Raw genomic sequence first — 13,842 nt, forward strand, 5'->3', positions numbered from 1 at the left:
CCCCCAGGCCCATGAGAGTCAAGAGCATAACCATTCCACTAATGAAATCCGAAGGAACAGGGTTAACTAAATTTGCTTTTCTCTTTGAAAACTGGTAACTTATGTATGGATAGAGTACACTAATTCAGTTAACTGACATGTCAGGATCATGGTGAAAAACGTGGAGTCTCATGACGGATTATCCAGTTGGCAAAGTAAGCGTGTGTGTAGGGAACTGGTAAGTCAAGGACATCTGAGATATGAGAAAGGTGCCAGCTGTAGTGAATATTTGCAGAATTTTATAATCTAAAAATCTAGAAATAAGCTGTAAAGATGTAAGCATTCATTTATATTTTGTCTTTGGACTTAATAATTTAAAAAAAAATTATCAATGTGCCAGGAAACCTGGAGAGAGGACATCTAAAGCTTTCCAGGGCTTAAGACATTATATAAGTAAGGTTCTGCCAAACCATTAGAAGTTCGTTGACTTGTAGCATATACTTATAAGTTACCAGATATTTAAAAAAATATATAATATCCAATAATACTTCCCAGAATACAATGTTCTGTCATCTTACCTGTTCAGAAGTGTTCTCCAGCTTACCCTATCATAGCAATCTAAATAATAATGCCTCAGTTGACAGACAGTAGTTGTGTAGTCCATAAATATGCCACTTCTAATAAATGTATAGAAGGAATTAGTAACTGGTTAGAATATTTTATTTCACATGGTCCTAGCTTACTTTTAATAAGATATGACATGTTTAGCTCTAGTGTGAGATCTCTTACCAAATGTTTAGAAAATAAAAATGCATCATCATACAAGGTTTGGGGAAGAACATTTTATTGCTAAGCATATCCTTGAACGAAAATGCAAATATGAAATCAAAGAGAAAGGAAAAAGAAAAAGCAGTAACTTCACAACATCATAAAATAAATTCCTTAAGAGTCTGCTCATAAAACAACAGGAATATGATAGAAGCTCACATACAGAATGCACATGTTCCCATAAAATTGTCCAAATAGAAACTTACACTGAAAGGAATATAACAAATGTATTTTTACTCAAAAAAAAAAATTTAAGAAAGCAGGAAATCAGTTCACAAGACCTCAAGACTCCAAAAACAGCAATCTTTTACAGACATCAAGATATAATCAACTTCATATAGGTTGGGCCATTTAAGTTATCTAAAGTCGTGCTTTGATATCTCTTTATAATCCTGTCTTTTTTAATGACAACAAAAAAATCCAAAACTCATAACACATTGAAATATCAGATAATGAGGAACTCTTTCCATATACATCTGTCAAAGCTACCATCATTTCGATTGCGCTTTTTGCCCCGTGTCTTTAAGATATTTCTCGAAATCAAGTATTCATGCAACTTACAAAGACCAGCAAGAGTAGATTTCTAAATCTAAACAGCTGATTGGTTTTCATCTGTACAAAAGAAATTGTATATATCCGACCCTCCAGAAGACATACTTCATTTCTGTGTGCATGTTTGTCTTGCTTTGTCTCTTGCTTTTGGGATTAGTTTTGGCCACACAACCAATTTGTTTTTCTGTACATTGTTTCCTCTTTTCAAAAAGAAAGACAGACAACTGGAATATAAACCAAACGAACCGAAACAAACCCATAGAAAAGAACAGACAGTTCTTAAAGCAGTTATGTACATAGGTGGCTAAGGAATTTATACCAGCAAAAATGTAGTAAAATATGTAAACAAAATCTGAGAAGATTGTTTATTCTCTTTGACACAGTTAACTGTGACAAAACTAAAACTCACACTTTCTTCACATTTTAAGGTTTACTTTTTTGTTGTTATTTTCTTTTAAAACAACAGTCTCATTCCACTTCAAGACTTGAACAGTTTTCCTGTTTCAGTCATCCCATCAAACATACCATGATAAATATATCTGTATATATATTTATTTATATATATATTATACTATTAAATTCCTTTTTGTGTGTGTGTCACAGCAGCTTTATTCATTATTTATTTATTTGTTTTTTAGAAAAGATGGGTGAAGGGAGACGTGAGCGAATGGAAGGACAGAGTTATCTGTAAGTGTCAGGCTACAAAATTAAACCACTATGAAAAACATCATGTTGGGGGCGGGGGAAGAACTATGTCTTTTGCACTCTGTCACCACATTTGGCTTGTGTAACCTTTTGTGGATCCATCACACGTTGAACTCCCCTACTGTCTGTTTTGCTTCTTTAACAGACTTTTAGTATTGTCTTGTCTTTTATGATGTGCATGCATTTCAGTCAGTCACATATCCAGCCCACCCCCTCTTCCCCTTCCCTGGGAAAGGCTCTGTTTTGTTGGGCTCTCTCCTTTTACCACGATTTGGCTGGGCTAATGAACAGGAACAATATTGTTAAGTAAAGCCAGTAGCTCTGATAAAACCAGCCCTAAACCCATCTGGTCAGGGATTGGGTGGCGAATTCTGAAATTAGATCCTGAGGGACCAGCTTTACAAATCAATGCCATCATCCGTCATGTGATTTTGCTATGTGTTCAGCAAAGCATCATATAGTAAACAAACAACAGATTCTAGAAATACCACAACCTGATATGTAGAGTGAACACCATGGTAGCTTTTGAGTTCATATGGCAATAGTCTCTCTTACTTTCATTTTCTGAGTTTGTTTTGTTTTGTTTTTTCTTCTTCTTATGTCCAGTCATTCTCAAAAAATAAACAAAAACCCAAAAGCCATTTTTTTTCCCCTCAGATCTTGAAAAGTTACACGTACACTGGCCAAAACCAGATAAGGGTGGGTTTTTTTTGTTTTCGTTTTTAATTTTTTTCATTTTTTTGTTTTTGTTTTTTACATAATTAAACCAAATGAAAAGAAAAACATCGTTACAGTCAAGCTTCACAAACATCATTACAGACTCACTTGGAGTTATGGAACAAGTAAGCCATGAAGTCTTCTACCTTGGGTGAAAAGTCCTCAAGAGAAGGAAGCTTCCAAGTCCGCGAAAGTGGGGGAGCCATCGGCTTGCTCCAGAGCGCAGAATGTGTGCTTTATGATACAGCAGGGCAGAGAGAATGTTCTGTCTCCGAGCGATGACTGAATCAAAGCAGCCATGGCTGAATTTTATAGGTAGGTACATCTTTGTGTGCGTCCTTTTAAAAATGGTTTTCCCCACCGTAGTCATGGTACACCCCATCTCATAGTAATCACAGTTCAGACATCTGTGAAATTCATTTTCCAAGTAGTTATAGATGTATATAGAAATAATTCTGTGTCATAAATTCACGTGATTGTGAGCGCTGTCATTTTTACACGTAATACTCCTTGTCCTTGTTTTTCTGCTTCTTGTGGCCGCTCTTCGAGCTCTGCTGCTTCTCCTTGATGAGCGTGCCGTTGCTCTGGGCCGAGTTGCTGATGTAGTTCCGCGTCTCGTCCACTTGATAGGACCCTTCGTCCCTGTTCCTGTACTTGTACATGGCATACAGGAGGATCAAGATGCAGAGGGCAGCAGCAGCCACAATGCCGACGACCATCCCTGTTGTACTGCTCGACTCCCGGATCACCTCTGAGGCCCCCGGAACCCGTCTGACTCCCGGCTCCGTGGGGTTTGCTGTGGGCACATTACGGAACATGGGGGAAGTAATTAGTGGGCTCTTCAGTTTGGTGCTGTCTAGCTCATAGGCAGTGGGCAACGGAGGCAAGACTATATCAGGCTGGGGTTTGAGATCACGGTTATTCATTTTGCCAGCTGGCAATTTGGGCACCATCCCAGACGAGGAGGAAGCTGTGAAGCGGATCAGCTCAGGGGACAAAGATGTGGTAGTAGTCCTACTAGTTTCGGAGACTTTGTTAGGTCTAAAGTCCTTGGATTCCCACTTGGGCGCATGTGCTTTGTAGCCACCTTCGAAGATTGAAGTGGAAAGACTCTTATCTGTTACCAAGGAGAAGGTGGTGTAAAAATCTTCATCATCAGTAGGGGGCAGGTTAGAGTCAAAGGTTTCCCCTGAGCCATACCCAGATATCACCAAGCCATCATCATCACAACCATCGCTGCCTTGGTCCGACAAGCAAGGTAACCCCGCCTCAGAGGTCATGGACAGGGAATCTTTGGTGGTCTCAATAATGGTGAGGAGGGGGCGGAAGGTAGGGGGGAGTGTAATGGAAGGTGCACGAGTAGCAATAGGAGGGGTAGCTAAAGGGTCTTCTACAAGAAGAGGGACAACTAATTCACCTCCTGGGATTGAAAAGAAAAAGAAAAACACAATTAGTATATTTGTAGATAGACACAATTCCTCGTCATTCTCAGTGACTGTATTTCATAGGTTAGGCATCAGAAATTACGACAGAATGACCTGGGTCTGCACCTGGATCCTTTCTTGTTGTAGCCTGATCATTCTAAACTGACTGATAGCCCATTATATGCCTCTTGCCACCAAAATATGAAATCCCTAGGTTTTAAAGATACTCTCAAGTAATTATTTAGCTAGCGTTCAAGTAGGCTGTTTCCAGGATCTGCTTACGAGATAATGACATTGCATGTTACTGTTGGCGACAACTGACTGGCTATCAGAATTGTGGGTGTGTGGGCGCTCATGCATGTGGTTCACCCGGGAGCCCTAGCATTTCTTTATTATTTTCTTGGGTTTCTACTTATTTGCTCCCGTGAGGATGAGCGTGATGCATTTCTCCATGTCACAGAGATCAAGATCAGTGAACAAAAAAGATTGTCTTTAGTAGTTTAAGCTACGTTTATTAACATTTATCAATTTCAGTCTTCATTTACCGTATGCGAAGGGAGGGGAACCTAGGAGAGGTTAAAATGTTCATCTAACAAACCCTTTTGGACTACGCTTTTCCAAAAATTCCCCTATTGAATGACAACTCACCTGGCAATGATCTCATATTATGTTCAGGGATTGCTTTGATGCGCTCTGCGATATACACTGAGCTGGATACTATTTTAAAAAATACCCAGACGAGATATCCATGCCTTGTGGAAAACTTAGATTCAGAAACATAGAGATAGCAAAGGACGGTTTTAAAATTGGCAATTCTGGGGCGCCTCGGTGGCTCAGTGGGTTGAGCCTCTGCCTTCAGCTCAGGTCATGATCTCAGGGTCCTGGGATCAAGCCCCGTATCGGGCTCTCTGCTTGGCAGGGAGCCTGCTTCCTCCCCTCTCTGGCTGCTGCTCTGCCTACTTGTAATCTCTCTCTCTCTCTCTATAAAAAAGAAAAAAAAATTTTTAAATTGGCAATTCTCAGGGCACCTGGGTGTCTCAGTTAAGCGTCTGGCTTTGGCTCGGGTTATGATCTCAGGGTCCTCAGATCCCTTTTGGGCTCTGTCTCGGCTCAGCTCAGCAGGGAGTCTGCTTCCCTCTCCCTTCTCCTCGGCCCTTCTTTGTTCTGTCTCTCTCTCAAATAAATAAATAGAAACTTAAAAAAATTAAAATCAGCGATTTTTATCTAGAGTGGGAAAAATAAATTGGTTTACCCACAGACCTGAGTTATCGCACTTATAAACATGTGGACTAGGTCAGGAAGGAAAGTTCAAAGTGGTTCAGTAAATCAGAGTGTGTTGCGAATCATGGGTACCACAAATATTCTGTGGTGGGTGTTACTCAATTGTAGGGCCATGTTTATTACTCATATACGTAAGCAAGATAATCGAGGTCTCTTTACAGTGTTATTTTTCAAACAGAGAAAGAATCTCCGGAAGTCACAGTTATTTCCTCATTGAATTTATTCCAAAAATATATTCCAGCTGTTTTAAAGAAAAATCCTCTAGCAGGGATGGCATGATGTTCCCCAGTCCCAGTCCATCAGACAGGTGAGTTGCTAACAGGATATGATTTCTGAGCTAGGTCATTAAGCACTCAGCCAGGTGTGATGCTCTTGTGTGTTCTGCCCTCCACAGTAACTGCCCTGATGGGATGGTCGCTGTTTGAACATCAGATAGATGTTCAGCTCTTGCTGAAGTGCCCCTTATTGGTGACAAAGTCAGACTTGGGTCTCACAACTGTAAAATTCTAGGTGGACCAGCCTTTGAGCTTACATGGTCTTTTCAGGTTCTTCCTATAAAGACTGACTCACAAATGAGAACTCTCCTGCTTGGCTTTCCATACTTTATATATATTTTTTAAGGTTTATTTATTTAGTTATTTGACAGAAATTACAAGTAGGCAGAAAGGCAGGCAGAGAAAGAAGAAGGGAAGCAGGCTCCCTGCTGAGCAGAGAGCCTGACGCAGGGCTCGAACCCAGAACCCTGGGACCATGACCCGAGCCGAAGGCAGAGGCTTAACTCACTGAGCCACCCAGGTGCCCCAATACTTTATATATATTTTTTCAAAGATTTTATTTATTTGACAGACAGATCACAAGTAGGCAGAGAGGCAGGCAGAGAGAGAGAGAGGAGGAAGCAGGCTCCCCGCTGAGCAGAGAGCCCGATGCGGGGCTCGATCCCAGGACTCTGGGATCAGGACCTGAGTTGAAGGCAGAGGCTTTAACCCACTGAGACACCCAGGTGCCCCAATACTTTATATCTTTAAAAACGTTTCCTGTGCCTCAGTTGGAACCGCTGTGTCTAACCGGCCCCGACTGCAGCTGTGCTAAGAGAAGGGTATCCCAGGAGGAAGGCTGTTGCATACCTTCAGAGCACCTGAGAAGAGCCGTTTGTTCCCATATCAGATGCTTTACTCCAAAATTAGCCAGTAACATTGTATTATGCAGAGAGAAATGGAGTCGGGGAGGGTGGCAGTAATGGACATAATGTATGTGTATCATTTGGAGGGCAAGCGGTCATCTCTGTCCTACCTGGTAATGTTACCATATGTAGGGAAATAACAGAAGAACTTGAGAATTTCAAGATGGTATTTGGGGCTATGTGCTAACCTGAGCTGCTTTCTTCTAGTGCTCAAGAGTTTCAAGCTATTGAGTGAAATGATCTTCGCAGATTTGTCAAAGCTTCAGACTTGCTTTACTGTGAGGTTTTTTTGTTTTCTTTTCTTTTGTTTTGTTTTGTTTTACATTGTGAATATATATAATTCATATATCTTGCAGCATATTTAATGAATAATATAAAACTTTTGCTAATTTTTATAAATGGAATTTGGAGCACAGTTCCCTAAAGGTAAGCCAGTCCTAAAACTAACCCTGAGTTTACTTTTCACCTTATTCTTCTGGGGGCGGGGGGAAAGGGTGTATGGCAAGTGTTAATATTTAAGGTGACCCATGGAAAAAGGCAGTGTTTAAGGACAAGAAGGGCGATGAGAAGAGAATGCCTATGATATGTGTTTGAAGGTTCCCTAGAGATTACTCAGGGATGATTTCACTTTCCTTCAGAGAACAAGACAGGACTTTTTTTTTTTTTTAAACCCATCTCACCTAGAATAAAAGTTTAGCTTGTGTGTTCTTTTCTGACACAAATACTGAGAGTCCTCTGTTCCTTAGGACAATGATAAAAATCTGCTCCATGTATATTAAGCAGAGAGGGAACTGGGATAAAGGACAAGGAATATCATTCTGCTAAAAGTCAAAAGCCTGGTACTTAAACATAAAGGCAAATCGTTAAATAGGGTGCTGGTGTCCCTCAAGTGAGATTAAGATCACTGCCTTCATAATTACACAGTGGCATTCATTTGCAATTTTAGTGTACCATCTGGGACACCCAACTGTTGTCTTAAATTTGCCTCCTTTCCCCCCCTCTTCTTCCAATCCTAACTAAAGCTTCTGCGGTGTCTTTGTTGTCAAAAGTCTACAAAATCCACAAACTGTTCAATGCAGTTGAATTGCCGCCCTCCCCTCTTCCTTTGCTATTCACTTCCCAATTCAACACCTTTTAACCTCTCTTGGATTAAAAGAAAATGAGTAGAAACCATCATTTTCATAATGGAGAGACGCAAAGCTCACCAGTTCATAAAAGCTTCTAAAAGGTTGGTGAGCCCTTAAGTGACATGATAAGACCTTACTTTAAAACTAAAATGATGGGCACACCGCTATTTCAGAGTTTAAATAAAAGGACCTGTCTAAATTACTAAGATTCAGTTTTCTTTGCCATTTTTGTTAATAATCCTGGCAGCAGTGATGAAAAAAAAAAGTGATGCCCCTTGCCAGGGAAGTGAGCCCCAATTCTGGTGGTAGGTTCACCAGTGAAAAGGGAGAAAAGCGTTCATAATTTACTCCCTTTGCTGGCATCTTAAGATACTGAAGAAAGTCTTCAGTTTAAGGGAAGCCAACTGGGCCATGGGAATTGTTACAAAGGGGAATTACAGTGAAAATGAGACGGAAAATTCTAGAGCTGTATAAATGCACAAGGTGCCTGGGACAGGTGTGTGAGTTGGTGTGTATAATCAATTTTAATATCAAATTCCATCTTTAAGATTTAGGATGATTATAGTGTCCTGGGGAGTTCCAAGGGCACACATCCTTTGATATGAGGAGATGAAGGATACATTTCTCCCATGATTAGATCCTTACAAGAAATAACTTGGGTTATAGAGAGCTATTTAAGATTTCATGTATCTTTGTTTTAATCTAGAATGATTCCCTCAGAAATGCTGGAGCAGCGGATGATACTTTTTTTTCAGTGCCCAAAGACTATGGAGTCAGGGATCTACCAGATGTCTATGCTTATAAAAGTATTCACTGAAGCAACAAGCCTAAAATCATATGGGGGTTACAGGCAGAAACCTTACACTGCAGTCCATCCACACCCCAATTTCCTATTCCACCCCCCGAATTTTTCTTTGGCTTAGAATAAGAACTATCTTTATTCCTTAACGTTAGCATTTTAAATCAGGAACATATACTCCTTTTTGACAGGGTTGTGCTTTTCTTTAAACTAGAGAGATCACTAGGGATATAAAAGGTCTATTTTAGCCCTGAAGACTGCCCTGCTTTTTTGCTTTATGAGTGTATTTATAGATATATAATTCATGTGTCTAGGGCTGATACCCAGCAAAAGGGGCTCTCTGCCATCGAAAAAGACAGTGCATTAAAAATTTAATAGAACTCTTCTGAACTGTGAGAATGTTGTAGGTGATGGTGAATGCAGTGGGTCATCTGAAAAAAAAAAAAAAAAAAAAAAAAAAAAACAGGAGCAGCACGAAATTTCAATGTGGCTCCAACCTTTGCCTCTCTGGAGATATTTGAGTCTAAGAAGTCACAAAAATACCAAACCAATGACACCAAAGAGCCAGACTGAGAGAGGACACCATGCTCCAGTTCCTCAAATTTCTTTTATGTCTATTTAAGTTCCTTACTTCACCTCTTATTTGCATTTTTCTAGTTCTCTGCTGAGAAATTCACCTAATACCGAAAAATCATGCTTCCCCCTGCTAAATTAGTTGGTGAATGATATTTGCCTCATTATTTGGTGCCAAAGCAGCATGTATATACAGCCCCCCAAAAAATCCTAATGCTTGCAGTCCCTGTCCACCTTCAGAAAAAATAGCCGTGGACAAACATGGCAAAGACCCGGGGAGCAGACTCCAGAGATACTCAAGGGTCTCAAAGGGGCTTTTTAATAAGATGAGAATCTCTAAGTAGGACTCCCCCCACCCCCAGTTTGTCTGAGATGGATTTGATTCTGAAAGGCTATGGATTCTATTTTTCAACATATGCCCGGGTGAGATGAGAAGCCCCTGGATATCATTCTGTGTTGTAAAATAAGGAACGTCAAGTGGAGTTTTTCATTGACCTATTGAGTGAGAGATTTGTCACTGGAGTCCCTCATACTCAGGCCGGCATCCCAGCTCCGTCGCTTACTAGCTATGAATTTGGAGAGAGTTCTTAAACTCTCTGAAGAATGGAAATGACAACTTAGTCTATCTCAAACCGCCAGTGTGAATAATAATAATAATAATAATAATGCATGTTAATGTTAATTTTGATGCATATTAAGTATTTAGCACAGAACCCATTGTTACTCCAAAATCCTATTACCAGTATTATTTCTACTAACATTTGGACCTGTAGATACTGAAACCATTGATTGCATCCTTCTGACTTTTTTTTTTATTTTATTTTAACATAGTAGCCTCATGCTAGGGTACGAGTATAATAATATAGGTTCTACATTATTAAGGCTCTTTTATTTTTTTTAATTTTAATTTTTTTTAATTTCTTTTCAGTGAGGCTATTTTAAATGCAGACTTGGAAGACTGATTTATAAGAATTCTAAGAGCCTGTGTTTAAAAAAAAATGATTACCCTTTTATTAAGTTGACCTATGGATAGCTTCCACAACAACAATAAATTCTATTAAACAAAATAACATCCCATTTAGGAAGTTCTTGGTTATAAACCCAAAATATCATCCAGCACATCAAACAATATAAAAGTCATATGAACTGAGAGAGAGCCCGTTCACGAAAGCTGCTGGGTTGGAAATGTATCTGTTAACCACTGTGTAGTCTATTTCTATAATAGTCTGATAACACAATACCTGAAATTAAAGTGAAACAAGTAATCTCTTTATTTAAAAATTGTATAGCACTTCTTACTGATCCTGTGTTCCCCAAGTGCATAAGGCAACATTAACCCAAATACCTTTAAGGTTCAGGATATTCTCACCGCTAAGGTCACACAAAATGGCAGTACCTACCGACCTGAAAGGTTTCCTAAATAAAACTTGAGATGTGATAATCATCATGTTTCTTCTTGGAAGAATCCTTTTAAAGTTTACCTGATTAAATCCAGGAGAGAAATAGCAACTATTAATGAAAAGGGGAAAGGGGAAGGGAGGCAGAGAGAGATTGGGACAAAGGGAGGGAGGGTGGGAGGAGGAGGAGGAAGGAAAAAGGCAGAGAGATTGGGAGCTAGGCAGGGTGGGGGTGGGAGAGGGAGGATGAGGGAGAGAGGCAGGGAGGCAGAAGGAGAGAGACAGAGAGGTAAAAGGAGGGAGAGGGGGGGAAGGGAGAGGGAGGATGAAGGAGAGAGGGAATGAGGGAGAGTGGTAGGAATGGAGGCAGGGAAGGAGGGAGAGGCAGGGAGAGAGAGCAGGAGGGAAAGAGAGAGGCAGGTAGGGAGATGGGGGGGGGAGAATTGTGTACCTTCTGTGTATACATGTGTGTTTCACAAGTACTTAATCCTATACAGTGGAAGGCATCATCAGAGGACAACACTCTAAACAGAGGGGATTCTCCATGCCTTCATTCTTGATAAAATCGATTCCGTAGTCTGTGGGGCTGGTGGTGGCATAATCCTGGATAACCAAACTACCATAGTCACTTGAGAGTATCTTAATTTCCCTTTGCTGAAGGAAAGCACAATAAAGGACTGATTTCCCTAAATGTTTTCTGAAGAGTTAAATGAGGGAGTATTACCACTGATAATACTTGGAGTTAACTCACTTTCTTGTAGGGGGTTCAGACCTCCCATAAGCTGTTAGCAGTTTACTATCCCACTGTAAAGCCTACCGTTACTTTCAAGGCTATAAAGTTGGTTCAGGCAAAAGGCAAGGCTTCCTTTGGATGGTAAGAGCAACTCACCCACCCCCTTCTACCAAAAGTAGAGTTCACATTGATCGTTAGAAGCAATTCAGCACAGAACATAACAGTGAAAATTAAGCAGAGGGACACAAATGAAATAAAATATTTAGTACTGTTCAAATCATATAGTAGAAAATAAAACCAACATCAGGGCCAAAGTAAGCTAGAGGAAAGGAGAGCAAATAACATTGACCAGGCATTCACAGTATAATGACGGGGGGGGGGGGGGGGGAAGTAAAAGCAAATAAAAAATAGAGGCTGTTTTTGGAAAACAAAGAAAGAAACCATTTCCATAAGATAACTTAAGTGAAAAAAGCATACCGTATTAATTTATAGTCAACTTACATCAACAAATTGCCCGCATGTTTTTTGGCATGAAAGAAAAATTTACAAAAGAAAGTTGTGTAAGAATGCTCTTGGACAAATAGAATTGCCACATTCTTGTAACTTGCTTTTTTGTTGTCACTTCTTAAAAAACTTTTGAGCAAAATGTCTAATTTTTCAAATCTAATAATTTACAACAGAGGATGATACAGGGAGGCAACAACACATACATCCACACCACATAACATGAAAAGAAAAAAAAAATCTGCACTTCAACAAAGTTTTACTTTGAGGGGCTCGGGAGGGCACTGATTCTGAATTTGAAATAATTCCGATTGCGAGGATTTAAAAAAATGAATAAAAAAAACCTGTTCACTTTTTAATAATTTGCCTTTCAAAAAAAAATCTATGAATCTGAAGGGTTTTGAGTGAACTTCTGCACTGATAGAGGTTCTCAGATAGATATTTAATTTTTAAATATTTTTGTCTTTTTGACAAGTTTTAGATTTCCTTAAGGGGATGGATGACAGCACATAAATTTGAACAATGCTGAAGAAAGGGGGGTATGGAAGATGCCGAGAGGGGAGGGTCGTACTTATGAGTGTACTACACAAGAGATGATGATGATGGGGGTGAATGTGTAAGTGAGTCGCCATGTCCATGTAAGGGCGGCACGGAGTGATCTAGCTGCATTAGAGCTTCTGGCTGTAAGGAAGGGATGGGCAATATACAAAAACAAATGAGCCTACACATGCCCATCTACAGAAATAAAGAACAGAACTCTAACACAATCTCACACACCCTAAGCTGCAACTTCTTCAACATGCAATTACTCCAAAAATCATTACAGTGTCATTAAATTAGAGTTTCAAATAATAAAAACAGTTACACTTCTTTCCTACTCAAAGTAGCCAAAATACATAAAATAATACTAATAATAATGATCAAAAGATTAAAAGCAAAAACAAGGAGACTAGATTTATGCATTCAAGTTGAACAACTTCACCAGCAGCCACACAGCCCCATCTAGAGTCAGTTAGGGAAGGGGGTTAGAGACTTGCAGAGGTGATGGAAAGGCAAGCCTGTATAGCGGAGCCCACTTGCTGGGTTTCTAATCACTTCCCTAGAGAACAAGGGTGCGATCTGAATGACATCATCCATCTTCCCCCTGCCACCCCTGGTGCATGGGATTCCCAGAAAGAAGGCGCTAATTCGAAAGATGTGGATGTGGAGATTCTGCCACTGAAGTTGTTCCACATTTAAAGAGGGAGTGGGGAAAAATTGCAGAAAACAATTCATAACTTTTTTCTCATAATTTTGGATAAAACCAAATCTAAAGTTAAAGATCTAGCAATTCAGAGGAACATATTGATATATATATATAGATAGATATAATACAAAAAGCACTTAATTCCCAAACAAAAGGGGAGAAAAGAACAAAAAAAATTTTTTAAAGAAAAAAGTATCACACACACTTTCAGAGATGAACAACCAGATGCACACGCTGAGGAGGCACAGACAGAGCAATTAGGGGACACTTTTTTTTTTTTCTTTTCTGGCTTATTGATTCCCCTTTTGGTGATAGCCAAAATTAAAACCAAATTTTGCATTTTTTTAAAAAGAAATTTTGCACTTTCTTAATTTTTTTTTTGGTATTGCTTCTTTAAAAAAAATAAAAAGGGCGTGCAGTCTGGATGTACGTCATAAGTAGACATTTGAAAGAGAAGAAAGTGGCTAAGACTGACAAATGGGTAATCTGTTCTTTAACTGTAGGAATGGTAATCAAATTAATACATGCTTAAAGTAAGTTGCATTTAGGGAAAGTAGAAAAACAGAACAGCAAGCTAGGGTTGGGGAGAGGTCGGCAAGACAAAATTGATTTGGGGGTGGGAGGAAGGTACGGGACTTAGTCTCATGCCTTTCCAGTAGCGGCAAAGGGCATCGTATGGCGTTCTGCCAATTACAACAAGGAAAGGAGGTGCACACGTGTATGTATGTTGCGGGCTGAAGTAAAGCCTGTAGTGGCAGGAACTGAGGTAAAAATACATATGAGTTTGTGGTTCTGCT

The 13,842-nt window shown here is 39.7% G+C and overlaps 1 protein-coding gene across 31 annotated transcripts in view; it reads right to left on the reverse strand.

Moving 5' to 3' along the window:
• Positions 1–806: 806 nt before the first annotated feature.
• NRXN3 (neurexin 3) overlaps positions 807–13,842 on the reverse strand; it is a 1,600,055-nt gene continuing 1,587,019 nt past the window's right edge. For 14 of the 31 annotated variants that reach the window (XM_046009334.1, XM_046009328.1, XM_046009332.1 and 11 more), the window contains one exon: positions 807–3,577. In XM_046009334.1, the coding sequence (XP_045865290.1) occupies positions 3,276–3,577 (302 nt within the window). In that variant the 3' untranslated portion in view covers positions 807–3,275. Of the gene's footprint in view, positions 4,202–11,813; positions 12,481–13,842 lie in introns of those variants that run through there. The other 17 variants (XM_046009311.1, XM_046009309.1, XM_046009303.1 and 14 more) reach the window with 3 other exon arrangements.

This window comes from Meles meles, chromosome 6 (genome assembly GCF_922984935.1).
Source record: "Meles meles chromosome 6, mMelMel3.1 paternal haplotype, whole genome shotgun sequence".
NCBI classification, from domain to species: domain Eukaryota; kingdom Metazoa; phylum Chordata; class Mammalia; order Carnivora; family Mustelidae; genus Meles; species Meles meles.